The sequence below is a fragment of the Gymnoscopelus microlampas genome (genome assembly GCF_963454915.1).
Source record: "Gymnoscopelus microlampas genome assembly, chromosome: 11".
Taxonomy (NCBI): domain Eukaryota; kingdom Metazoa; phylum Chordata; class Actinopteri; order Myctophiformes; family Myctophidae; genus Gymnoscopelus; species Gymnoscopelus microlampas.
This window is the reverse complement of record NC_139948.1, coordinates 48,705,383-48,733,040: the sequence shown is the minus strand read 5'-3', so window position 1 is coordinate 48,733,040 and position 27,658 is coordinate 48,705,383. Positions and strand designations below refer to the sequence as shown.

Genomic DNA, 27,658 nt, shown 5'->3' with positions numbered 1-27,658 from the left:
TAGCGGAGTAAAAGTACAACATTTGCCTCTGAGATGTGGAGTAGGAGTAGAAGTAAAAGTACTGAAAATTGGAAACACTCCTCCGGTAAAGTAAAAGAACCTCAAAATCGTACTTATAAGTACCGTACCTAAGTAAATGTACGTGGCTACTTTAACACCACCGATCGTGTGACACCGTTTCGATCAAGAGCTCTTCATCAGGAATTGAAACGGGTAAAGGGCATAGAGAGACACATAGGCACCGTGGCGTATTCTTAGCAGCGTGGGGGATTTCATTTTCTTTTATCCCATTAAGACCTGGGACGCATCTGTGTCACTTTTTGATTTGAGCAAAAAAAAAAGCATTATTTTACACTTTGGCTATTCAAAAATAGCAGATATACAAGCTCATACGAGCTTGTACATCTGCTATTTTTGAAAAATCGAGAAAGTGAGTGCAAATTAATATATCAATATTCTTTTAAAGCGAACATTTTTAACTCAAATCTTTGCTCCTGGGGAGGTCCCTGGAACTACATATTTTGAGATGGGGTGTCGGCGGCCAAATACATATCATTTTGGGGGGGGGTCCTTGACATGAAAAAGTTTGAGAACCACTGACATAGAAAACGTACGTTTTTCAGAAAACCGTTGGGATTTTATAGGAGACATTTTGTAGAATGGGCTTCAGGTCTTAATGGGTTATTATAGGCATTTCATGGCATGTTCCTCTGCTATGCGTGGAAGGAACCCGGCGGAGGTGAAACTCGTCACCGTCAGGCGATAAAGAGGCAGCCGTCACGTCACGCCACGCGTATCGTACCGGAGGAGGAGGACACACATATGTGTCTGTCTGTCTGTCTGTGCTCTTCTCTCGCTCTACAACGGCCGACTGTAGGAGTTCTAAGCAGTGACAAGGGAGTCGAGGGGACTAGAATACATGGGGGGGGGGGGGGGAGTGGGGGCGGGGGCGGGTATTGGGAAATCGGCTAAACTGGGAGAAAACGAGAGAAAGTTACAAATCCAGGGGCACTTTATTGCCAAGTATGTTCAGTAAGTAGGTCACACAGTTAGGAGTGCAGTCTGGTACTCCAGTTGTACTGCAGCAGAGTTAAGCCATTTAGAGCGGGAACGCAGCTGTGTCATTTTTAAGATGTCTTTTGGGCTATTTTTCAAAAAAATAGCAGATCTACAAGCTCATAGCGCGGCACCGAGTGCCGCGCTATGAGCTTGTAGATCTGCTATTTTTTGAAAAATCGTGCGAATGTGTGCAAACCTTTGAATATATGTATTTTTTAAAGCGATCATTTTTAACTCAAATCTTTGCTTCTGGAAGATTCTACAAAATGTCTTCTAAATCCTAACAGTTTCTTTTTAGAAAAAAATGATGTTGCTATATACAGTATATTATCAGTGGTTCTCAATTTCTTTTCATGTCAAGGACCCCCAAAATTATATGTATTTGTCCACAGACCCCCCATCTCAAAATATTTGGTTCCAGGGACCCCCAGAAGTCTGAGTCTGAGATACAAATGTAGATATATATTTTCAAAGACTTGCACAAATGTTCAAGATTTTTCAAAAAATTGCATATCTACAAGCTCAGAAAACCGTTCTAGGATTTAGAAGACATTTTGTAGAATCGGCTTCAGGTCTCAAGGGGTTAACACAGAGTTAACACAGAGTTAAGACAGCTCAGTGGAAGCTCTCTCTCTCTCCACCTCCACAACCTGAGTGACACGATCCACTAGAGCTGTCTCTCTCCGCCAGCGGAGCCTCTGACATCTTCAAGGACTCATGAGAACCATGCCAGCTACTACAACCCAGAGACTGAAATACAGCTGTGAACACACTGCTGAAACCGTAACCCCATTCCCTCCAAACCGCGTGCGCGCACACACACACACACACACACACACACACACACACACACACACACACACACACACACACACACACACACACACACACACACACACACACACACACACACACACACACACACACACACACACACTTATATTCATACCGCTTTATCCACTGACTGGTTCTCATATTTTTACATACCCCCAGAAGCAAAGATTGGAGTAAAAAATGTTTGCTTTAAAAAAAACTATTTTTGAATAGCCAAAGTATAAAATCTGACTAAAATCTAAAATGACACAGATGCGTACCAAAAGAGTAAGATCGTGGATATACAAGAGGCCTAAATGAGTTTTTCTCAGACGGGGGGGGTGGCTGGCCGGCCTCTCCCTTAGAGATAGGGTGAGAAGTTCAGTCAGAGACTCGGTAGTAGAACCGCTGCTCCTTCACTTGGAAAGGAGCCAGCTTAGGTGGTTTCGGGGCAGCTAGTACGGACGCCTCCTGAGCATCTCAGGGGGGGGGGGTTATCTCCACACTGGCCTTATAACGCCTCTGGATGCTCCAGTAGTGGGAGAGCTTAACAAGATAATCGAAACGAAGCGGATAAAAGCGCCAATTTTTTTATGAGGCTTCTTTAGGACCTACTGATGGATTCTAGCCTTGGGTACCAAACTTTATTTTGAAAAGTATCCATACAATTAACCATATCAATATTCATTAAAAAAAACAGGCCGATTCACTTTTTGGCCTATAACTCTTGAACCGTAGGTCATAGGATAAAACGTATTTTTTCCCTGGACTCCTTGGATCATGACGCAACTTCCCATATAGGTCCCGCCCCTTTTCCGATTTCAAAGTTTTACGCCATTTTGCGTTATTTTCAAAACACACATTTTGCTATTACTCCTACAAATGTTGTCCAACTCATACAAATCAGCACACACTGTGTCTTTGGTCATGTGGAGAAGGAGAAGTGACGAGCTAATTGATTGCAGGGGAGTTGGCTGCCAAGCGCATTTAAATGCAGGTGTACAAATTTTAGAAGCCAATCGTAGCCAATCTGAGGGGAATATGAGAAATCGGACTGATACATCTACATCACATGACCAAAGACACAGTGTGTGCCGATTTGTGTGAATTGTGGATTTAATAAAATTAAATTAGATTTAATTTAATTGAAATCGGAAAAGGGGCGGGACCTATAAGAGAAGTTGTGTCGTGATCCAAGGAGTCCAGGAAAAATATATTTTTGATTCTATGACCTACGGTTCAAGAGTTATAGGCCAAAAAGTGAATCGGCCTGTTTTTTTTAATGGATATTGATATGGATAATTGTATGGATACTTTTCAAAATAAAGTTTGGTACCCAAGGCTAGAATCCATCAGTAGGTCCTAAAGAAGCCTCATAAAAAATTTGGCGCTTTTATCCGCTTCGTTTCAATAATGTAAAAAAATGGGGTTAAGCTCCTCCACTACAGGAGGAAATGGCTAATGTTGCTCGGGAAAGGGAAGGTCCGGAGCTCTCTTTCTTGGAACTGTTGCCCCTGCGACCCGGATAAGCGGTTGAAGGTGGGTGAATGGATGGTATATTGTATCATGGTATGGTATGGTTTCTCAGGGTGGACACTAACCACCGCATGCAGGCCATTGAGCTGGTATATACATATATATCGATGTATCCTCAGTCTTAAATTAATGATCAGCCCTGGAAGAAGGGTTCGAGTCAAGTGTTTTTTTTATAAGAATCTACATCACAGTCAAAGCACTGCCTTTAACGATCAGCCCTGGAGGGAGGGTTCAAGTCAAGTGCTTTTTAAAGGAATCCACATCATAGTCAAAGCAGGGCTTAATGACCGCTCTTAACGAGGGACCACTCTTAACGAGGGACCAGACCACTCATGTATTCAACATGTTAATAAGACACAAACAGCTGAAACCTGCTCGATTAGCATATCACTGCTTTCACACAGAAACCTTGTATCTCCACACATTCCTACAACGGGGCGGCAGTGGCTCAGGGGTAGAGCGGCTGGATGGAAGCCGTGAGGTTCCCAGTTCGATCCCGGGCTCCCCCAGAGTTAGTGTCTAAGTGTCCTTGAGCAAAACACTGAACCCCTAATTGCTCCCGATGAGCAGGTTGGTGCCTTGCATGGTTTCCTCCGCCATCGGTGTGTGAATGTGTGTGTGAATTGGTTAATGTAATGCACAATCTATGTAAAGCACTTTGGATAAAAGCGCTATGTAAATTAACCATTTACCATTTATTAATGCGTTTCTTTTTGTGTTTTTGTGTGAATTAAGGTAGGGTAAGTGATTTCTTTGGTTAAGACAAAAGGTTCTTTTCACTATATTCTGATATTAGCTAATCGTTGCTTTAAAGTTTAGAGTGTTTGTTCGGTAACAGGGGTCTCGCCATCTCTCCAGCTCTTTAATAAACCAAAGAGACATTTGCGGGTGGGTGGGTTGCTGATTTCAGCCAATCGGGAGAGAGCACCAATTTATCAGCTTGCAATGTTATAGCGTTCCACTTAAAATTTTTGTCTGCTCCATTGCTATGTGTCATCACTTACTATTTCACTTGTTTATCCTGTATCCTGTATGGATTCTCTCTCCTGATTGGATAAAATTGGTATCCTGACCCAGTTGCTATGTGAGAAAATGTGAGAAAATGTGCGTGCGTGCGCACAGACTTGCGCGTGCACGCATATGCGTGCGCACAGGAAGACTGACACACTCAAGGGTATGTGCATATAACCAGGGCGCGGTGTGTGTGTGTGTGTGTGTGTGTGTGTGTGTGTGTTTTCCTATTGATGTGAGAATATGATCTGATAAGCGCTGACATGTTTATTCCCCAGAGAGCTGTTAATTCACACCCAGCGCTGCGCCTCTCCCCTTTAACACTTCCCTCTGATTGGCCCTATTGATTGCTCCGTTCCCCGCCACGGAAAAAAAAAAGAAGCCGCAGAACACTCACATATAAGTGCGTGTGTGTGTGTGTGTGTGTGTGTGTGTGTGTGTGTGTGTGTGTGTGTGTGTGTGTGTGTGTGTGTGTGTGTGTGTGTGTGTGTGTGCGTGCGTGTGTACTTGAATTGCTATACTTGTGAGGGCCTTAACCCAATCAATCCGGGAACACATCTGTGTCATTTTATTTGGGCTGTTAAAAAATAGCAGATATACAAGCTCATAGAGCAGCACCGAGTGCTATGAGCTTGTAGATCTGCTCATTTTGAAAAATCTTGAACATTTGTGCAAATCTTTGAATATAAATACATTTCTTAAAGCTAACAACTCAAATCTTTGCTTCATGGGGGGGTCCCTGGAACAAAATATTTTGAGATGGGGGGTCCGCGGCCAAATCTAAAAATGTTTTCTAAATTCCAACAGTAGGTTGCTGTATCAGTGGTGCTCCAACTTTTCCATGTCAAGGACCACCCAAAATTATATGTATTTGGCCGCGGACCCCCATCTCAAAATATGTTGTTCCAGGGGGAAGCGCAGATCGGAGTAAAAAATGTTCGATTTAAAACACATTTTTCAAAAAATAGCAGATCTACAAGCTCATGCTATGAGCTTGTAGATCTGCTATTTTTGAATAGCCAAAGAAAATCTTAAAATGACACAGATGCGTTCCCGGTCTTGATGGATTAATGTCCCCACAAGTATAGTATCATTTCAGAAATAGATTTTTTTTCACGGTTAAAAATGATTTGGGGAAAAAAAAGAGTCAGGTTGGGATAATGATTATAGGCATGTAGAGGTTAGATTCTGTGGGTTGGAGTTAAGAGTTATGACTGATTTATACCTACTGTAGTTACACGGCTGAAAATAGCTGATCTACAAGCTTGCAGATCAGCTATTTTGAAGATCAGTTATGAAAAAAAAGAAGGCATTAATAAAATTGCTGTCTTAAGATAACACGTTTGTACGTAATACAAACGTGTGTGTGTGTGTTTGTTTGTGTGTGTACAGTATGTGTGTGCGTGTGTGTGTGTGTGTGTTTGTGTGTTTGTGCGTGCATGTTTGTGTGTTTGTGCGTGCGTGCGTGTTTGTGTGTTTGTGTGTTTGTGCGTGCGTGCGTGTTTGTGTGTTTGTGTGTTTGTGTGTTTGTGCGTGCGTGCGTGTTTGTGTGTTTGTGCGTGCGTGCGTGTTTGTGTGTTTGTGTGTTTGTGCGTGCGTGCGTGTTTGTGTGCGTGTTTGTGTGCGTGTGCGCGTGTGTGTGTGTGCATGTGTGTGTGTGCATGTGTGTGTGGCGTGCGTGGTGTGCGTGGTGTGCGTGCGTGCGTGCGTGTGTGGAGTGACAGTTTATCAGCTCCATCACATGTCACAACAGCAACACGTCTCTGTCAGGCTTTTCTCAGGCGAATAGGTTTCAGTGCATTTTTATCCTTGTTGCCTCTCACACCGGCCGGGTTTCCAGTATAGTCACGCTGTGGTTTATAGACGGGTTTCCGAGCGACGTCATCACAGAGCAGAATGCGCAATCTGCGCATGCCTGGGGGAAAGGCGCGTTCGAAAATACAGCCCTGAGCGGCAGTGAGCGCACTGGCCAATACAAACTAATAGGCGAGTGTGCTCCGGTGCGTAATTTCCAAACGCACCCATAGGCTTACCCCCTCCTCTGCGCGGTCATATCCTCTCAATGTTTACAAACATGAAACCCGTCTATTAGATCCATCATTTACCCCACGGCAAATTTGCGCACGCCAAAAATAGCTGTTCCACAGATCGCCATGTTGTTGTCCAGTGGGTCTTTCTGTTTCTCTCTGTCTGTCTTTCTGTTTCTACATCTCTGTCTGTCTTTCTGTTTCTATATGTCTGTTTCTACATCTATGTCTGTCTTTCTGTTTCTATATGTCTGTTTCTACATCTATGTCTGTCTTTCTGTTTCTATATGTCTGTTTCTACATCTATGTCTGTCTTTCTGTTTCTATATGTCTGTTCCTACATCTCTGTCTGTCTTTCTGTTTCTATCTCTGTGTCCCTCTGTCTGTCTGTCTCACTTTCTTCCTCTCTCTCCGTCTCTATCTCAGTCTTTCTTTCTCTGTCTGTCTGTCTGTCTCCCCACCCACTGTCTTGATCCTCCCTGCTCCACCATGCCCCCCCCCCCCTCTCTGCTGGATGTCATGTAGTGGGATTACTACTGCTGTTGCTATAGAGTACAGAAGTCCTGACGTCACTCGTTCATCCCCTGGGTCGTAAAGTAATTTCTCTATGGAGAATAACATTGGGTCATCTTAGAATCGTCTCATATAAGAATTGTGGTCCAAAAATAAACAAACTGTCTCTGCGATATTGTCAGGGAGGAGGTTCTGTATCGTTAATGATAGTCAGTCAGCATATTTGATAAAGTCTGTTTCTGTTTAAAACACTGTTTAAAACAAATTTAACTAATTCGGCGGAAGTAACATTATCGTTTTCTCACCGTCAGTTGAGGCTTCATATCCATAAGAGTAAAACCACAGGGGTCATTTGTTCATTTTTGGAACACAGTTCTTATTTGACGCGATATTAAATACGCCTATGGGAATTCAGAACGGGGTGGAAAACCGCGAACCAGGTAGACAAACCTAGGATGTGTAAATTACGTCAGACTTCGGTGCTCTATTGTTTGCATCTCTTTCTCTCACTCGCTCTCTGACAGTGGTTCATGTCAAGGACCCCCAAAATGATATGTATTTGGCCCCCATGTCAAAATATTTTTGTTGCAGGGACCACTCCAGAAGCAAAGATTTGAGTTACAAATGTTCGTTATTACGTTATTAAAAATAGCAGATATACAAGCTCATGAGCTTGTATATCTGCTATTTTTGAATAGCCAAAGTATACCAAAGGACCCCTGGGGGTCCCCGGACTCCACTTTGAGAACCAACGCTCCAAAGACTCACCTTCTCTGCTGGATGTCGTGGTAGTGGGAGCGTTTCTGCAGCCTCCAGGCCTCTCTCTCCTGGGAGGTGGAGTCACAGCTATAGTAATGGAGCAGGAAGGGCCACACCTCGCCGCGGATGGACGGGTCGATACCGCCGAAGAAGATGGCCTGCAGAGCGAGGGGCGGAAACAGTTAACACATTGCCTGCCAAAGACATACAGTATATACACGTCCTTTCAAATCCAACACTTGCCTGCCTAAGACGTATATAAACGTCCTTTTAAAAAACAAGAAATGATGACGCAGTCATATTAATACCAGGTTGCTCTCTCCAGCGTCCCTGCACAGAACCAAATGGACCCGTGGTCCTGTACCTTTCGGTCACGGAGTAACAAATCGCTGTTGGAGGCGGCGCTGTGTGTGTATGAGCAGTCAAGTCAATAGTTTGTTTTGTGGCGACACGACCACACAATTTCTTTTAATAGTTTGTTTGGTGGCAACGACCACACTTTTTTTTTGTTCTGGGCTAGAGGGTGCTCTACACTGACCTATGAATGATCCCTTGACTGCGAGAGAAGGCTAGAGCAAGAAATTACCTCATCCCAAAAACAGTCACTCCATCCAATCCCATGTTATGAGATGTAGAAAAACACATCTGGCTCGAACTTCTTCTTTTTTTAATGAAAATGAGCCATATTCAACTGCCGATAACAGAATGGACGATTGCGGTAAAAAAAAGTGTACTGAACATAGCATATTATAGGATGTTGTGTACTGAACATAACATGTTGTGTACTGAACATAACATGTTGTGTACTGAACATAACATGTTGTGTACTGAACATAGCATGTTGTGTACTGAACATAGCATGTTGTGTACTGAACATAACATGTTGTGTACTGAACATAGCATGTTGTGTACTGAACATAGCATGTTGTGTACTGAACATAGCATGTTGTGTACTGAACATAACATGTTGTGTACTGAACATAGCATGTTGTGTACTGAACATAGCATGTTGTGTACTGAACATAGCATGTTGTGTACTGAACATAACATGTTGTGTACTGAACATAGCATGTTGTGTACTGAACATAGCATGTTGTGTACTGAACATAACATGTTGTGTACTGAACATAACATGTTGTGTACTGAACATAGCATGTTGTGTACTGAACATAGCATGTTGTGTACTGAACATAGCATGTTGTGTACTGAACATAGCATGTTGTGTACTGAACATAACATGTTGTGTACTGAACATAGCATGTTGTGTACTGAACATAGCATGTTGTGTACTGAACATAACATGTTGTGTACTGAACATAGCATGTTGTGTACTGAACATAGCATGTTATGTACTGAACATAGCATGTTGTGTACTGAACATAACATGTTGTGTACTGAACATAGCATGTTGTGTACTGAACATAACATGTTGTGTACTGAACATAGCATGTTGTGTACTGAACATAGCATGTTGTGTACTGAACATAACATGTTGTGTACTGAACATAACATGTTGTGTACTGAACATAGCATGTTGTGTACTGAACATAGCATGTTGTGTACTGAACATAACATGTTGTGTACTGAACATAGCATGTTGTGTACTGAACATAGCATGTTGTGTACTGAACATAACATGTTGTGTACTGAACATAGCATGTTGTGTACTGAACATAACATGTTGTGTACTGAACATAGCATGTTTGTACTGAACATAGCATGTTTGTACTGAACATAACATGTTGTGTACTGAACATAGCATGTTTGTACTGAACATAGCATGTTTGTACTGAACATAACATGTTGTGTACTGAACATAGCATGTTTGTACTGAACATAACATGGTGTGTACTGAACATAGCATGTCTTGTACTAAACATAGCATGTTGTGTATTGAACTGTGTGACCCTTGTGGCACTTTGTATCGGAACACAGCAGGAAAAGGTCTTTCTCACAGTAACTGCTGCTGAGTCATCCTCCTCAACACTGTGGTTAGAAGAACTTGAGTGAACCAGTTTCCGAAAGCGCTCAAATGACTCAGACTGTCCAAAGCAAAAACCACTCCATGGCTTTAGAGACTGTTATTGTTGTTCAGAGCCCAGGTGCTGATTAAAACTGAAAGCTACGCAATCAAAGAGGTTGGAGTTCCAAAAGTATACATGATGGCAGACTGAAAGAGAGGAAAGAAAGTGGACTTGGACAGACTGACACGCTCGCTAACCAACTCAAGTCTAAATATATGGTACATATATTGTATATTATATATATATATGTACCAGAGGAAAGGCAATGGACATGGTGTCAGTAAAATCAGTAGGGTTAAAGGGATAGTTCACCCCCAAAATGACTTTTTTCACCCCATGGAGACTTGAATGAATGGATTTTTTTTGGTATTTGTCGCATTCCTAAGCCAATGATTTGATGACGGCAGCGGTTCCGGTAGGAGGCTCAAAGAGTCTCCTTTGTGTCTCCTACCGGAACCGCTGCCTACCGGTAGCAGATCTACAAGCTCTGTGTAGATCTGTGAGCTTGTAGATCGGCTATTTTCAGCTTGCAACCAAGTGTAAAATCAGCCATTATGACGCCATCAAGGCACTGCCAACATACATTTTAGTCGACTAAATCAACTGTAGATTTAGTCGACTAAAACTAGACAAAAACTAAAACATTTCAGATGACTGATATATGACTAAAACTAAATGGAATTTTATTCAAAAGACTATGACTAAAACTACATCAAAATGTACTGTCAAAATCAACACTGACACACACACACACACACACACACACGGGGGGGGGGTCCACCTTGCGTAGCTTGTACTCCTCCTCCACCTGCCCGCTGTGGTTGAGGTGGCGCAGCCAGGTGGGCACGTCCAGCCGGCGGTAGAGCTTCTCCTCTGGGTGGGTCTCTGCAGAGGGCAGGGTGGGCCTCCTGATGGAGAACTGCATGCAGGACTTCTCATCAGACACCTGGTGGTGGAGGTGAGTGCACAGAGATATTAACAGAGACATTATTACAACGTTTATGTATTGAACCCATTGAGACCTGAGGCAATTCTACATGTCTCCTAAATCTCAACGGTTTTCTGAAAAACGTATGTTTCTATATCAGTGGTGCTCAATCTTTTTCATGTCAAGGACCCCCACAATTATATGTATTTAGCCATGGACCCCCATCAAAATATGTTTTTCCAGGGACCCCCCAGAAGCAAAGATTTGAGTTAAAAATATTCGCTATAAAAATATATATATTCAGAGATTTGCACACATTTTCACGATTTTTCAAAAATAGCAGATCTACAAGCTCATAGCGCGGCACTCGGTGCCGCGCTATGAGCTTGTATATCTGCTATTTTTGAATAGCCGAAAGTGTAACATAATGCTTTTTAGCTCAAATCTAAAAATGACACAGTTCCAGGTCTTAATGGGTTAACAGAGACATTATTACAACGTTTATGTATTTATATAGACGGGTTTCCGAGCGACGTCATCACAGAGCAGAATGCGCAATCTGCGCATGCCTGGGGGTGGAAGGCGCGTTCGAAAATACAGCCCTGAGCGGCAGTGAGCGCACTGGCCAATACAAACTAATAGGCGAGTGTGCTCCGGTGCGTAATTTCCAAACGCACCCATAGGCTTCCCCCCGCAGCTGCGCGGTCATATTCCTCTCAATGTTTACTAACAGGAAACCTGTCTATTGCACCTGTAGCTACATTAGAAGGCTCAGTGTTTTTACAACAAAAAGAAAAAATCATGAAAAAACAAGTACATCAATCTGAAAACATCCTGAAACAGAGAGAGAGAGAGCGTAAGGATGCAGTGTTGATTTTGACAGCACATTTTGATTTAGTTTTATTCACCGTCTTTTGAATAAAATTCCATTTAGTTTTAGTCATATTTTAGTCATCTGAAATGTTTTAGTTTTTGTCTAGTTTTAGTCGACTAAATCTACAGTTGATTTAGTCGACTAAAATGTATGTTGGCGGTGCCTTGATGGCGTCGTAATGGCTAATTTTAGACTGAAAATAGCAGATCTACAAGCTCACAACGCGTCGCGCTGCGACGCGTTGTGAGCTTGTAGATCTGCTATTTTCAGAGCGCAACACCCGAGCGCAACCGAACACAAAATTGTCTTTTAGTTCTACTGGATCTGGTCTAGTTTTTATTTGTTGACGAAATTGTCAATATATTTAGATTAGTAGTTGACGAACATTTTTCGTCGTAGTTTTAGTCGACGAAATCAACACTGAAAGGAAGATAGAAGGAGAAACGGAGAGAGAGAGACAGGGGAGACACAGAGGGGTGAGTGAGTGAGTGAGTGAGTGAGTGAGTGAGTGAGTGAGTATTGCAAAGCAGTATTGTGATGTATTTTTTCCGAGACTATGCTATTTTTACGGGAGGTCGCAATGACATTGTTTTTTTTTGCCTAAGCACAGTGAAACCCACCGTGATTAGCAACCATCAGGGGATCGGTCATACTGGAGATAAATATTCTGTGACTACTTGAATTGAAAAGGTAATAAAATCGAAAAATCGCTGGCAGTCTGGGACTTATTTAGTTGTATATACTTAAAGAGTTAATGGACTATTTATGACTTTGCCATATGACAGTATCGCACAATATTAGCTAAGGTTTGCTACAAACGTACAACGTTACAACCTTGTGCACTTGTATATGGGCTATTTTTGCCATTAACCCATTGAGTTCTGAAGCCGATTCTACATGTCTCCTAAATCTCAACAGTATTCTGAAAAACGTATGTTTCTATATCAGTGGTGCTCAATCTTTTCCATGTCAAGGACCCCCAAAATTATATGTATTTGGCCGTGGACCCCCATGAAAATATTTTGTTCCAGGGACCCCCCAGAAGCAAAGATTTGAGTTAAAAATGTTCGCTTTAAAAATATATATATATTCAAAGATTTGCACACATTTTCACGATTTTTCAAAAATAGCAGATCTACAAGCTCATAGCGCGGCACTCGGTGCCGCGCTATGAGCTTGTAGATCTGCTATTTTTGAATAGCCCAAAGTGTAAAATAATGCTTTTTAGCTCAAATCTAAAAATCTGATAATGGTCTATAATGTACCAACCTGGTCTTTGAGCTGCGTCTCCCGGCAGCACTTCCACTGCTGGAAGACCTCGGCCAGCTTGTCCAGGCCGGCGTGGTGGAAGTGCAGGATCTTGTACTGGCTCTCTCTGCTGGCGATGACCAGCTGACCGCTGGTGCAAGCCTCGTCACTGCAAACACAACAACACGTGTCCCCTGTCACAACAGTGGTTCTCACAAACATTTTCATGTCAAGGACCCCCAAATTAAAGTGTATTTGGCCACGGACCCCCATCGGAAAATATGGTGTGCCAAAGAACACCGGACCGTTTTTGAGAAGCTATGCGTTATGTGCCATAGACGGTAAAAAAAGTGCCATAAACTAAAAAAAGAGTCTCTAAGAAGGAGAGGCCGCATGTGGTTCCATGTCAAAAATGCTTCCGGTCGGCCGCTCCAATGTTATCTCCTTGACTAAAAGCTTAATATCTCCATTTCTTTTTAACGTGGTGGAATTGAGCCGTTTTTCGATCGGCGATCACTCTGCAATGGAGGATCGCGTTAGAAATATTATTGTTCCAGGCGTTAGTCGGGACCCTCCGCCGTCTCGCACGCAGGCTTTGTTTACATGCGCGTACTCGTCGGGGCTTCTACAAAACGAAACATATCAACGTAAGTGGATGAAAGATGGCACTAGATGTACCCTATTTTAATAAACCTCTGGCACACAATGTGTTAAATAGGTAAAAAGTACTCAACTTTATTGGAACAAGGCTTCATGATATCCTCAGAAACAGCTATTTTGAGTGAATGAGTGAATTTTTACATTTTTATATTTGAAAAAAAGATATATTGAAAGACGAAACCCTAACCCTAACCCAACATAATATTTTAAAAAGTGTTTACATGGATATGAATGCATAACAAGTCAGCTATGAGGTTGGAGAAAATGATAAATGCACACACACACACACACACACACACACACACACACACACACACACACACAGTAGAGCAGAGTACATCTGATCCAGTCAAGAGTATGCCAGTCTTCCCCATATATAGAGAAGACAGAGACGTCATCAATATGGCCTCAGTCTTGCATATATTGAGTTCCACTCTGTTGTATTACTGTGAGGTATCATTTTTTCAAGATCTTGTACTCAGTGTGGTTAAACGGTACACCACAGAAAGTTACTCAGTCAAACATTCTCTTGAGTAAAGTAAAACTTCTGGTTCTTATAGAATACACTCAAGTACCTTTTCATTCCCCCGTACCACCTGCGTCCCCGGCATCAATCCTCCACCACAGACCAACCACCTTTTGTCATTCTGGCTCCTCCATCATCCCCGGCCCCGAACCCAGATGGGGCCAAACATGCCCCTTCCCTGGTCCCTCCAGCCGCAGCGAACATTCCCAACACAGTGGACACAAGGCTCAGTCCCTCTGTGCCACAAGACGGAAACAGGGCAGAGCATGAGGACTTCCTGCTGGCACTGCAGGTCAATGAGGATGAATATAAAGAGCACAGCCAGTTGATAGTGTGTGGCTGCTGCTATGGCGAGTTTGCGTTTGAGAAGATGACGCAATGTTCTGACGGTCATCTCTTCTGTAAAGAGTGCCTGGTCAAATACGCTCAGGAGGCGGTCTTTGGCTCTGGACAAACAGAGCTGAGCTGCATGGAGGGTGGGTGTACCTGCTCATACCCAGTGCGTGAACTGGAGAAAGTCCTGCCAGAGAACATCCTGCGTAAATACAACGAGAGACAAGCAGAGGAGGCGGTTGCTGCCGCCTGCGGTGACGAACTAGTACGGTGTCCATTCTGCAACGTCCCAGCCCTGTTGGACAAAGATATATCTCAGTTCAGTTGTCCCAACCCCCAATGCCACAAGGAGAGCTGTAGGAAGTGTCGGACGGAATGGAAGCAGCATGTGGGCAAGACGTGCGAGCAGGTCACGGAGACGGACGAGATCAGGACTAGGGTTCTCTTTGAGGAGCGTATGACGGCAGCGCGGGTGAGGAACTGTGCGAAGTGCGGTGCAGGTCTGGTCAAGGACGTGGGATGCAACCACATGACATGCCGCTGCGGCAGCCACATGTGCTACGTGTGCAGAGAGCCCCTCGACCCCAGGAGCGTCTCCGTCCACTTCGATGGGACCGGGTGCTCACGGGATACTGACCCCACGCTAGATGATGATCGAATCATTCAGGAGATCCAGAAGGAGGGCGAGGCAGAGCTGAACAAGAGTCCGCATCTTCCATGGAAGTTGGTCGGTCCTCCTCCAGATAAGAAAAAGGTGTTTACTGTGTAAATTAAGTGATCCTTAAATTATACAACGTTAGCTTGACGTATGTCAAGCTATGCCCCTGACAAATAAACAATATTTTATAATAGAAAACATAAAACTAACACTATAATTATTTAAAACTAAACTAAAATTAAAGGACCACCTCATCCATTTTCAACATATATTCATATAATTGGTCCCCTCTAATGCTCATTATAATAATGGTACCATTTTTGTCTACTCACTCTGTGTCTCAGGGGAGGGCTGTGGACAATTCAGAAACATGCCTACCAGTGACATCATCAACGGGGATTCTACGCTTATAGAAACTGTAGGCTTTCTATTCCTGGAAAGTTAGCATGCTAAAGAAGCCATTGTTCTCGCATTAATAAGATAAGAAATACAAAAAGTTAAAAAAAAAATGAAATCTTGTTTGAAAAGACTAAACCTGTCTACCGATGTTGTCACTGGTAGGCAGGTTTCTGAACTGTCCACAGCCCTCCTGAGACAACGACTGAGTAGACAAAAATGGTGCAATATTTTAATGTGCATTAGTGAGGACTAATTATATGAATATAGGTTGAAAATGGGTGAAGTGGTCATTTAACACAAAATACAAAAACACGAGCATGCACAGGCACACACACACACGCACGCACGCACACACACTATGCTATTCTATGCGATCAGATCAGAGCACATCCAGTCAGAGTATGCTAGTCTTACCCATAAATGTAGAAAAACATACGTCATCAATATACCCTCAGTCTTGCATATATTAAGTTCCACTCTGTTTTCATCTCTGTACAGTATCACCTCTTCAACATCTGCTTGGCGGTGGAGATGCTCATGGTCAAACTATAGTTACATTTCTGGTTCTTTTAAAATATTCTCGAGTATTCAGAAGTACCTTTTCACCCTCTGCGTCCCCAGCATCAATCCTCCACCACAGACCGACCACCTTTTGTCATTCTGGCTCCTCCACAATCCCCGGCCCCGATACCAGATGGGGTTAACCACGCCCCTGGCCTAGTCGTGGTCCCTCCAGCCCCAGCGAACATTCCCAACACAGTGGACACAAGGCTCAGTCCCTCTGTGCCACAAGACGGAAACAGGGCAGAGCATGGCGACTTCCTGCTGGCACTGCAGGTCAATGAGGATGAATATAAAGAGGAGAGCCAGTTGATAGTGTGTGGCTGCTGCTACGGCGAGTTTGCGTTTGAGAACATGACTCAGTGTTTGGACGGTCATCTCTTCTGTAAAGAGTGCCTGGTCAAATACGCTCAGGAGGCGGTCTTTGGCTCTGGACAGTCGGAGCTGAGCTGCATGGAGGGTGGGTGTACCTGCTCATACCCAGTGCGTGAACTGGAGAAAGTCCTGCCAGAGAAAATCCTGCGTAAATACAACGAGAGACAAGCAGAGGAGGCGAGGAGGAGGAGAGTTGCTGCCGCCTGCAGTGACAAACTAGTACGGTGTCCATTCTGCAACGTCCCAGCCCTGTGGGACAAATCTATATCTCAGTTCAGTTGTCCCAACCCCCAATGCCACAAGGAGAGCTGTAGGAAGTGTCGGACGGAATGGAAGCAGCATGTGGGCAAGACGTGCGAGCAGGTCACAGAGACGGACGAGATCAGGACTAGGGTTCTCTTTGAGGAGCGTATGACGGCAGCGCGGGTGAGGAACTGTGCGAAGTGCGGTGCAGGTCTGGTCAAGGATGTGGGATGCAACCACATGACATGCCGCTGCGGCAGCCACATGTGCTACGTGTGCAGAAAGCCCCTCGACTAGGGCTGCACGATATGGACAAAATTTCATATCTCGATATTGATGCCAAATATCTCGATATCGATACGATATACGATATTACCGTTCAAATGTCATATTCTATATTTCAAGTGTTGCAACGTCAAATTCTTCAAAAAACTGACAAGTCAATATCACTTGTCACATTTTAAGTGCTATTGGGTTCACACCAGACCTGGAATTTTGTCATTTTAGGGGCAAGGCCACTTGGCTTTTGGTGTTGAATTTTTTTTGAGGGCACAAGGCCAAATGCCAGGGCAGGAAGGACCAAAAAATATTTAGAAGTCCACATAAATAATTAATGTAATTTGAGGGTTAAGGATGATTTTATTTTAATATTTTATAAGAATAGTATAACTATCTGTGAAATATAACCCATTTATTTCACAAAATAATGTTTAGTTGGTCTCAATATATGTCACATTCAGCCCTGGACTTCACTGACTGAAATTTTAAATAATTAAAAAAAGGAACATACAAGGTTTCCACCCGACAGTGACAATACATAGCCAATATATGGTTCTGTATCAGTATATGAGTCAGTTTTAGCAGATGTCATTCTAATTGTCTACTATGACTGCCTATGAATTTCATTGGCCTGGGTAGGTCACCCTGGCCTGGCGGGGATCTGCCCTGCTGCGCACACTCCGCACAGCAGTACAACAAGGTGAAAGCAATTTAATCTTAACGAGGGCTGTGTTGCGCACCAAAACGGGCTCAAACAAACTGTCACATTCTAGCTGCTGAAATAAACTTTCCATTTAGATCATTGTTGACAAACTAACAGAACATGGATGTTGTTTGAAAAAGGATTATTTATTTCTTGTCCATCAAAGAGGTGAGGTCATCTACTCTTGTTTGATATTGATAGCATAAACTTTTAATTTGTTTGCCTTATATTAAGACTCTCATAATTGTGGGATTTCGCTGTATTTTGTTAAATGTATTAAACTATATTTTGGTGTTGAAAAAAACATGGGGCATATCGTTCGGTAGGCTACTACGGAATCCTCGCTTGCTCTCTCTCTCTCTCGCTCTCTCTCTCTTTCTCTCCCTGTCAAAAGCATTGCTTGATCTGCAGCATTTTAAACTGGAATATAGGCTACAAATCAAACATACCAACGGGGTCATCCCTATGTTCCCCGGGTTCTATGTTACCAAAGGCACTGACTGGTGTCTAAAAAAAATGTATTCACAGGAAAATCGCGCAGAGGATAAACGGTGAAATCAGCTGCTGGCTGTGCAGCTGACACACACACACACACACACACACACACACACACACACACACACACACACACACACACACACACACACACACACCAACAGGCGCATGAAAGAGAGGGAGAAACGGAGGGTTGGTTTATTTACTGGCTAAAATAAAGGGATGTTGCTCGCTTTAGCAGTGGATGAGCGGGGGGATTTATATCGCCGATATCGTTGCCTTTTGCGATACTGACATTGCGCACTTTCATACCGCGATAGCGATACGATAACGATATATCGTGCAGCCCTACCCTCGACCCCAGGAGCCTCTTGGTCCACTTCGATGGAACCGGGTGCTCACTGGATACTGACCCCACGCTAGATGACGATCGAATCATTCAGGAGATCCAGAAGGAGGGCGAGGCAGAGCTGAACAAGAGTCCACATCTTCCATGGAAGGGGGTCGGTCCTCCTCCAGATAAGAAAAAGGAGGTTACTGGGGCGTCCGCTGGCCTAGCGGTCCGGGCGCAAGCCAGATGCTGGTAATCCAGCTTGACAGCGCGTTGCAGGTTCGACTCCCGATCCCGACGACCTTTGCTGTATGTCATCCCCCCATCTCTCTCCCCATTTCCTGTCAGCCTACTATCCTATCAATAAAGGCAGAAAAAGCCCCAAAAATATATTTAAAAAAAAAAAAGAAAAAGGAGGTTACTGTATAAATTAAGTGGTCCTTAAATTATACAATGTTAGCTTGACGTTTGTCAAGCTATGCCCCTAACAAATAAACAATATTGTATAATAGAAAACATAACTAACACTAAAATTAATTAAAACTAAACTAAAATTAAAGGACCACATCATCCATTTTCAACATATCTTCATATAATTGGTCCTCTCTAATGGTCGTTATAATAATGGTACCATTTTTGTCTACTCACTCTGTGTCTCAGGGGAGGGCTGTGGACAATTCAGATACATGCCTACCAGTGACATCATCAACGGGGAATCTAAGCTTATAAAAAACTGCAGGCTTTCTATTCCTGGAAAGTTAGCATGCTAAAGAAGCCATTGTTTTCACATTAATAAGACTAGAGGTTTGGGCCGCTTCGCGGCCCTCACATCTAGGCCCTCACATCTAGGCCCTCACAGCTACATCACAGCTATGTTGCACCAGTGATCCAACTGATATGGCCATATATGGAGATGCGCAGTAGTTGCTGCGGCCAAAAAGAAGGAAAGCTGCTGTGGCTAAAATGTTAAAATGTAGTTTTATATCAACTGTACAATATGTAAGTACACTGAAGGCGGGGAAAGAAGCCTAAGTATTAGCCAGAGCACTGATCAACAGTCTGTGGCAAGTTTGGAGGCAAGTGTGTGCTGACCAACCCCGGACGTACTTTTGGAGGTCATTTCAATTATAGTAGTAGGATAGGATAACAAATAAAAAAACTTTAAAATGAAATCTTGTTTGAAAAGACCTAAACCTGAGTAGACAAAAATGGTACAATATTTTAACGTGCGTTAGTGAGGACTAATTATGTGAATATATGTTGAAAATGGGTGAAGCGTAGGGGTGTGCCGATACACTAATTTCACTAAACGATACGATACGATATTTGGCTCACAACTTCGATACGATTTCGATACGATACGATACGCACTTGTTTTATTATGAAAATATATGGAGGAGAAAAAAAGAAAATGCAAACAAATAATTCTGTTTTTGCATTATTCAGACATGCAAACTTGTAGCTTTTCAGCTACAATAGCCGTTTTGAATCCAAATAGTATGACACCTGACCCGAAAAAAAACATGTTGTCACTCTTTTCACTTCGGGGCCGTTTGCATGCCTGATTATTATGATTGTAAAAAAAAAAAAAAAAAAAAAAAAAATTTTTTTTTTTTTCAAAAACGATATTTTTTTCCCCCAAAACGATACATATCGTCGCGAAAACGTATCGCGATATATCGCGGGACGATATATCGGCACACCCCTAAGCGGTCATTTAAAACAAAATACAAAAACATGAGCATGCACACGCACGCACACACTATGCTGATCTATGCGATCAGATCAGAGTACATCCAGTCAGAGTATGCTAGTCTTCCCCATAAATGTAGAACATACGTCATCAATATACCCTCAGTCTTGCATATATTAAGTTCCACTCTGTTTTCATGTATGTACAGTATCACCTCTACAACATCCCTTGCTCAGTGGCGGTGGTCTCGTGGTCAAACATTACACCACTGAAATGTACTCAGTCAAACACTTTCTTGAGTTAAACTGGTGATTTTAAAATACACTCAAGTATTCAAAAGTGTCTTTTCATTAGGAAGGCTATCAGTGAACGGAAGCAGGATCTTGGCTTCACCATAACACCAAGGAGGTCGAGACGACACTTCACAGTGGTCCCGACAGACCTGGTCTACGCGGAGACGTCAGCCTGCTGTCCAAGCACGTAGGACAGAGTGTGCCAAGGTCTGTCTTCGGCTAAATGCCAAGAAAACCGAGGTTATCATCTCTGACATCCTATCGGAACATCCACCTCTAACAACAACAGGAGGCACTGCTTTGAAGGAAGTCGAGGACTTCAAATACCTGGGCTCATAGGTCAACTCAACGGAGCAAGATCTTAAAGTGAAGAAGGCACTTGCGTGGAGGGCCCTAAACGGTACGGTATGGCCAGTGTATGAAATTCCAACCTCCCGTGACAAATCAAACTCGGCTTCTTTTATGCAACGGTAGAGTATGTTCTATATGGCAGTGGATGCTGGACTCTGAAACCAACCCTGCAGAAGTCTCTAGATGGGTGCTGCACCAGAATGTTACGTGCGGTACTTAAAAATCAGTAAGAGTGAACATGTTACCAACAAGGAAAATGAGACTAGCAGGACACTGCCAAAGACACCAAGAACTGCCAGCCAGCAAATTGGTGCTGTGGGAACCAACACAAGGGCATCGGTCACAAGGACGTCCGACATTAGCATACATGGACGACGTACTGAAGAAAGATGCAGGAGCGCAAAGTACTGACGAGCTGGTCAGATGTATGGAGGACAGAGATGACTTGAAGTGACGATGGAGGGCTCGTCTGAGGACGACCTAGAGAGAGAGAGAGAGAGAGAGAGAGAGAGAGAGAGAGAGAGAGAGATGACTGACATCATAGACTGGCTGTGAGATCTGATCCAATCAGAGTATGTTAGCCTTGCCCAAATATGGAGTTTCACATTGATGTCATCAATATGACCTCAATCAGACCCAAACATTAACTTCCAGCCTGCCTGTTGTTGTGTTTGTACGGTATCTCTTTCCAGGGGTGGAGATACTCATACTCTAGGAAACATTACTACACTGGATGGAGCCAAGTCAACGTTTCACTTTAGTTAAAGTGCTGGAGTACTTGATTCTAAAACTATACTCAAGTATTCAAAAGCACCTCTTAATTCCCCCTTGTACCCCCAGCATCAATCCCCCACCACAGACCACCTTTTCTCATTCCGGCTCCAGCACCATCCCTGGCCCCCAAATTCAGACCAACCTCGCCAGTGCCCAGGTTGTGGTCCCTCCAGCCCCAGCACACATTCCCAGGATGGAGGACTGTGTCAAAACAGGGAAACAGGGCAAAGATCAACCTCCTATTATGACTGGGTTGTTGGACTTATTCCCTGATGTCCAGGAAGACTACATAGAAGAACTTGTCCAACAGCACAGTGACTTGAATGTTGTGTGTAATTTACTGTTGGAGAACGCAGCCTATCCCAGGAGAGAGGCTGCAACGGCCACAGCCGTTCCAACCAGCATCCTGCTGGAGTCTGGAGGGACACGGACTCACGTGACTGAGGACCTGTTTGACTACAGCAAGCTGGGGACAGTGGGAGGAAAGGCTGTGAAGCAGACTGTCCACCTGCTGATGGCTGACTTCAGAATGCTCAGCTGTCAGGACATAGAGTGGGCTCTCGACGCTCTCAAGGGACACTATGCACTCACACGCAAGGCCTTATCCGAAGCTCTGAATAAATGGCAGGAATCAGGAAAACCTTCTGACAAGCCGTGGTGGAGTATAATGTCCTCTCCAAGCGGCTTCATAGATTTCCAGTTTGAGCACGGTTCAGTGAAATTAAACAAGAGAATGTACTTCATTGAAAATGAACGGCAGAGTTTCAAGGCTGATGAAACACTGGAAGCCTCCGTTCAGAGAGAGCTCAGGCAGTGGACAGAGCATGAGGGCTTCATGCTGGCACTGCAGGTCAATGAGGATGAATATATACATGAAGGCCAGCTGATAGAGTGTGGCTGCTGCTATGGCGAGTTTGTGTTTGAGAACATGACCCAGTGTTTGGACGGTCATCTCTTCTGTAAAGAGTGCCTGGTCAAATACGCTCAGGAGGCGGTCTTTGGCTCTGGACAGTCAGAGCTGAGCTGTATGGAGGGTGGGTGTACCTGCTCATACCCAGTGCGTGAACTGGAGAAAGTCCTGCCAGAGAACATCCTGTGTAAATACTTTGAGAGACAAGCAGAGGAAGCGGTTGCTGCCGCCTGCGGTGAAGAACTAGTACGGTGTCCATTCTGCAACTTCCCAGCCCTGTTGGATAAAGGCAGGTCCCTATTCAGTTGTCCCAACCCCCAATGCCACAAGGAGAGCTGTAGGAAGTGTCGCGTCCGATGGAATCAGCATGTGGGCAAGATGTGTGAGCAGGTCACGGAGACCGAGATCAGGACTAGGGTGCGATTTGAGGAGCGTATGACGGCAGCACGGGTGAGGAGGTGTGCAAAGTGCGGTGCAGGTCTGGTCAAGACTGTTGGCTGCAACATAGTGAGGTGCCGCTGTGGCACCGAGATGTGCTACTTGTGCCAAAAGCCCACCAGCGACAACCACAATTGCACAACATGCAAACTCAGCTGGTCCTCGCAAGATGACGAACAAATCATTCAGGAGATCCAGAAGGAGGGCGAAGCGGAGCTGAACACGAACAGTCCACATCATTCATGGAAGCGGGTCGGTCCTCCTCTGGAACAATCTACAAGCTCAGAAGAATGCGTCGTAATGTAACGCATATGCTTAGTCTCAGAGATAAATTAAGGCTTTTGCAGTGTAGATTGGGGTCCCAGAGAGATATAAGAAAAAAATTGCCTCATGCATATCAAACTGGGGGTTCTTAAAATCCTAAAAGTTGAGAAACACTAGTAGTACCGGAGATATTGTCCCAGTAAAGTCATTTTACATCAACGTTCCACTTTAATACCGTAACTATATAATGCATCTAATTAATCTCTCATGTTTATCCCATGCAAGCAGTAACAGTTAAAGATGGTTTATATTCATAGGAAACATATTGGACCCTTAAATGATTAGGATTTTATTGATTCCTAATTTGGAATCGGTTTCTACTTATATTCCCATATCCAACCATAGCCTAAACATGACCCTAGTCTTCCCATACATATCCAACCATAGCTTAAACATGACCCTAGCCTCCCCAGACAGAGGCGTCAGTTCAGACAAAAACTAGGGGGTGACAAAACAAGGGAACCAGGAGACCTGGTACTGCCAGACCCCTAGTGGTTGAAATCTGAATGGCCGGACTTCGCATGACGTGTGTGCAGAGGAAAAGAGGGACAGACAGACAGACCGACCGACCGACAGACAAAGCCTCATTTAGGCCGACCCCCTGGGTCTGGCAAAAAGTGAAAATAGCCAAAAATATTAATCTTGAAAAAAATGTGACAAAATTGGAATATTGCGGAGAAAAAAAAACAACACAAATCTTGTATGGGGGGGCCCCTGGCACAAAATATTTCCAGAAGGGGGTCCGTGGCCATACTTATTATATCAATTTGTGGGTCGTTGATATGAAAAAAAGCTTGATATTTTTTACATTTAACATTTGAGCAGTGGTGGAAAAAGTACTCAAATACTTTACTTGAGTAAAAGTACCAATACTGCAATATAAAAATAAAAGTCCAGAATTCAAAATGTACTCGAGTAAAAGTACAAAAGTATTGGCATCAAAATGTACTTTAAGTACCAAAAGTAAAACTACTAATAAATCTACAAGCTCACAACGCGTCGCGATGTGAGCTTGTAGATCAGCTATTTTCAAATAGCCTATGTATAATATAGGGCTAAAGTGGTTAATGTATGTTTCATAATACCATCATTTATATCTGAAAAGAAAGTAGTAACTAAAGTTTTCAAATAATTGTAGTGGGGTAAAAGTACAATATTTGCCTCTGAGATGTAGTGGAGTCTAAGTAAAAAGTATTGGAAATACTCAAGTAAAGTACGAATACCTCATTCGGTACGGTACTTAAAGTAAATGTACTTAGTTACTTTCTGACCTGAAGAAGAGTCTCAGGGAGCGCATGTGGCCCAGGTCCACCCTGAACACGCCGCACAGCTGCTCCAGGGCCAGCACCTTCTGCTGCTCCTCCCACCGCACGCCCTGCGATTGGCCGCTGCCCTCCGAGGGGGCGTGGCTGTCCAGGCTGGAGGCGGAGCTCGCCGAGTGGGTCATGGACTCGTCGCAGCACAGCTCCCTGGGAAATGCAGGAGAAGGAGAGAGAGAGAGAGACGGTTGTAAGGAAAGCATGGAGATTGGACAAAATTTGAGAGATGTGTGGCCTATAAACCAGATTGGAGTTGCATTGTTTTTTTTATGCAGTCTGAACAACAACAACAACAAAAACACATGGTAACAGATTTTTGCAAATCAGATTTGAATCACATTCCCAGTGGTGGAAAGTAACTAAGTACATTTACTTAAGTACTGTACTTAAGTTTTTTCAATTTCCAGTACTTTTACTTCTACTGCACTACATCTCAGAGGCAAATATTGTACTTTTACTCCACTACAATTATTTGAAAACTTTAGTTACTAGTTACTTTGTAGATCTACAAGCTCACAACGTGTCGCACCGCGACACGTTGTGAGCTTGTAGATCTGCTATTTTCAAACATTCTAGTACTTTTACTTTTGGTACTTTAAGTACATTTTGATGCCAATACTTTTGTACTTTTACTCAAGTAACGTTTTAAACACAGGCCTTTTACTTGTAATAGAGCATTTTTTATATTGTGGTAATGCTACTTTTACTTAAAGGGGCTACAGCATGAATTTCATTTTTTTTTAGGTTTTTAGTATTTTTTGGGCTCCCCAGTGTCTCTTGTACCCCAAAAAATATTTTGTTTTAACATTCAGTCATTCATGCTCATTTCATGGATTTCCTGAATGGGCGTGTCTGAACAGGCCATTTCAGAATGGCAGGGCAAGTGATGTCACTTGCACAGATTTTGCATTGATGATGGCCAGACAGAATTGCTCAGTAGCTCCCCCCTGCCCAATAGGACGTTTTGGTATTGCAGCTGAAAAAGCTTGGAATGACAGACAGTCAGATTGTGAGAAAAAATATCTGGATGTTTTTTAGGCTTACAACCTGTTTAAAACGTATTAGGGGGCAATATTTATATATAATATATATTTTTTAAATTTATGGTGTAGCCCCTTTAAGTACATTTTTAATTCCAGACTTTTACTTGTAACATAACAGAGTACTGCTACATTGCAGTATTGGTACTTTTACTTAAGTAAAACATTTGAGTAATTTTTCACCACTGAAGGCAAGGAAGGTTTAGTTGTACTAGAGTCCCTCACATAATACGCTCCACCGCCAATCAGACCGATACGCCCGTGTAGGGAGATCTCTGTATCGGTCAGTCCTTGTCCCAATGCCCATATATGGGCATGCCCCCCTTTTGTGCCCGTATATGGAGCTGACTGAGTTGTCTGCGCCTGATGCCATGACGACACATCGAGGTTAGACGACACACTCCATATTTGGACGTAAGCTGCATTGGGGACTCCTTATATGGTTATGGCTGAGTCATGGCGACATGAGCGTGAAGACGTGGTGACATGAGCTTGACGACGTGGTACGCCGGCCCACCGGCTGGTCCTCCCATTAGCCAGTGTTGATTTTAACAGCATATTCTGATTTAGCTTTAGTCATAGTCTTTTTGAAAAAAATCCATTTAGTTTTAGTCATATTTTAGTCATCTGATTTTTTTTAGTTTTTGTCTAGTTTTAGTCGACTAAATATCATAAGATTATAGTCGACTAAATCTACAGTTGATTTAGTCGACTAAAATGTATGTTGGCGGTGCCTTTATGGTGTCGTAATGGCTGATTTTACACTTGGTTGCATGCTGAAAATAGCTGATCTACAAGCTCACAACGCGTTGTGAGCTTGTAGATCGGCTATGTTCAGAGCGCAACACCCGAGCGCAACCAAACATAAAATGACTTGTCTTTTAGTTATAATGGATCTCTTCTGATTGATTGATTGAAATTTTTATTAGGCAAAAGAATGTAAAACAACACAGTTACATTTATAATGCTTTTGTCTAAAAGGTCCGGCCAAAAAAGTCCTTGCGGACTTGTTTCCGTTGGGGTCCTTGAATTAATTTCATAGACATATATAGTAGCAACCAAACAGTTCAAAAATCAACATAAGAATACAGAGGGGGAAAAAAAATACCATTATGTACAAAAAAGGCATGAGAAAATAATAAAATATATACAAAGCAGTTTTGAATGAGCCCAGCGAACTGCATTTTTTGAGGGATGGGGTTAGACTATTCCATTCCTTGGTGGCTGTGCTGTAGAAGGAGAATTTGCCCATGTTTGTTTTATGGGTGGGTGTTACCAGATTGTTGTTTACGCTCCCTCTAGTTTTGTGACTGTGGGTGTCACTAACTTTTTGGAGGTACTTATACAGATATGCGGGTATAGGGGGCATTTCGGGCAATTATTCATTAGATCCCTCACTAACATTTTAGTCTAGTTTTTATTTGTTGACGAAATTGTCAATATATTTAGTCTTAGTTTTAGTCATCATAGCTTAGTTTTTATTTAGTTTTCGTCAGTGAAAAAAGGTAGTCGACGAACATTTTCCTCATAGTTTTAGTCGTTGAAATCAACACTGCCATTAGCCAATTTTAATATAGGATATAGCAGGGGTTGACACTAACGGTTGCCCGACTGTCCGTGGCAAGTGAATAAAACGTTCAGGTTGCCCGACGGGCAAGTGCATTTGGTCTTCATTACATATTAGCTATTTATGATGAACAATAATGCTACCTTTTTACAACCTTTTTACAGACACAGCAGTTGCACTCATTCTGGTTTCCACTCGGCAATTATCGATTGGACTTAACCCATTAAGCCGATTCTACAAATGTCTTCTAAATCCCAACAGTATTCTGAATAAAACGTTTCTATATCAGTGGTTCTCAAACTTTTTCATGTCAAGGACCCCCAAAATGATATGTATTTGGCCGCCGACCCCCATCTCAAAATATTTTGTTCCAGGGACCCCCAGAAGCAAAGATTTGAGTTAAAAATGTTCGCTTTAAACAATATATATTCAAAGATTTGCACATATTTTCACGATTTTTCAAAAATAGCAGATCTACAAGCTCATAGCGCGGCACTCTAATGCTTTTTATTTTAGCTCAAATCAAAAAGTGACACAGATGCGTTCGAGGTCTTAATGGGTTAACATTAATGTGTTCTACAGGCGCAAAATGTT

At 43.0% G+C, this 27,658-nt stretch overlaps 2 protein-coding genes across 5 annotated transcripts in view; one reads left to right on the top strand and one right to left on the bottom strand.

Moving 5' to 3' along the window:
* Positions 1-27,658, bottom strand: part of tbc1d16 (TBC1 domain family, member 16) — a 92,129-nt gene that overhangs the window by 16,058 nt on the left and 48,413 nt on the right. For all 4 annotated transcript variants that reach the window (XM_084071157.1, XM_084071159.1, XM_084071160.1 and 1 more), the window contains exons 6-9: positions 24,410-24,607; positions 12,814-12,961; positions 10,524-10,688; positions 7,728-7,876 (exon numbers count right to left, since the gene is read on the bottom strand). In XM_084071157.1, the coding sequence (XP_083927283.1) occupies positions 7,728-7,876; positions 10,524-10,688; positions 12,814-12,961; positions 24,410-24,607 (660 nt within the window). The remainder of the gene's footprint in view (positions 1-7,727; positions 7,877-10,523; positions 10,689-12,813; positions 12,962-24,409; positions 24,608-27,658) is intronic.
* LOC311055738 (E3 ubiquitin-protein ligase RNF216-like) lies at positions 18,193-23,120 on the top strand (the record flags this gene model as incomplete). The annotated part of the gene is made up of 3 exons (XM_084072006.1): positions 18,193-18,216; positions 18,345-18,607; positions 21,533-23,120. 3 exons carry the CDS (start codon positions 18,193-18,195, stop codon positions 23,118-23,120), a joined length of 1,875 nt encoding a protein of 624 aa, XP_083928132.1.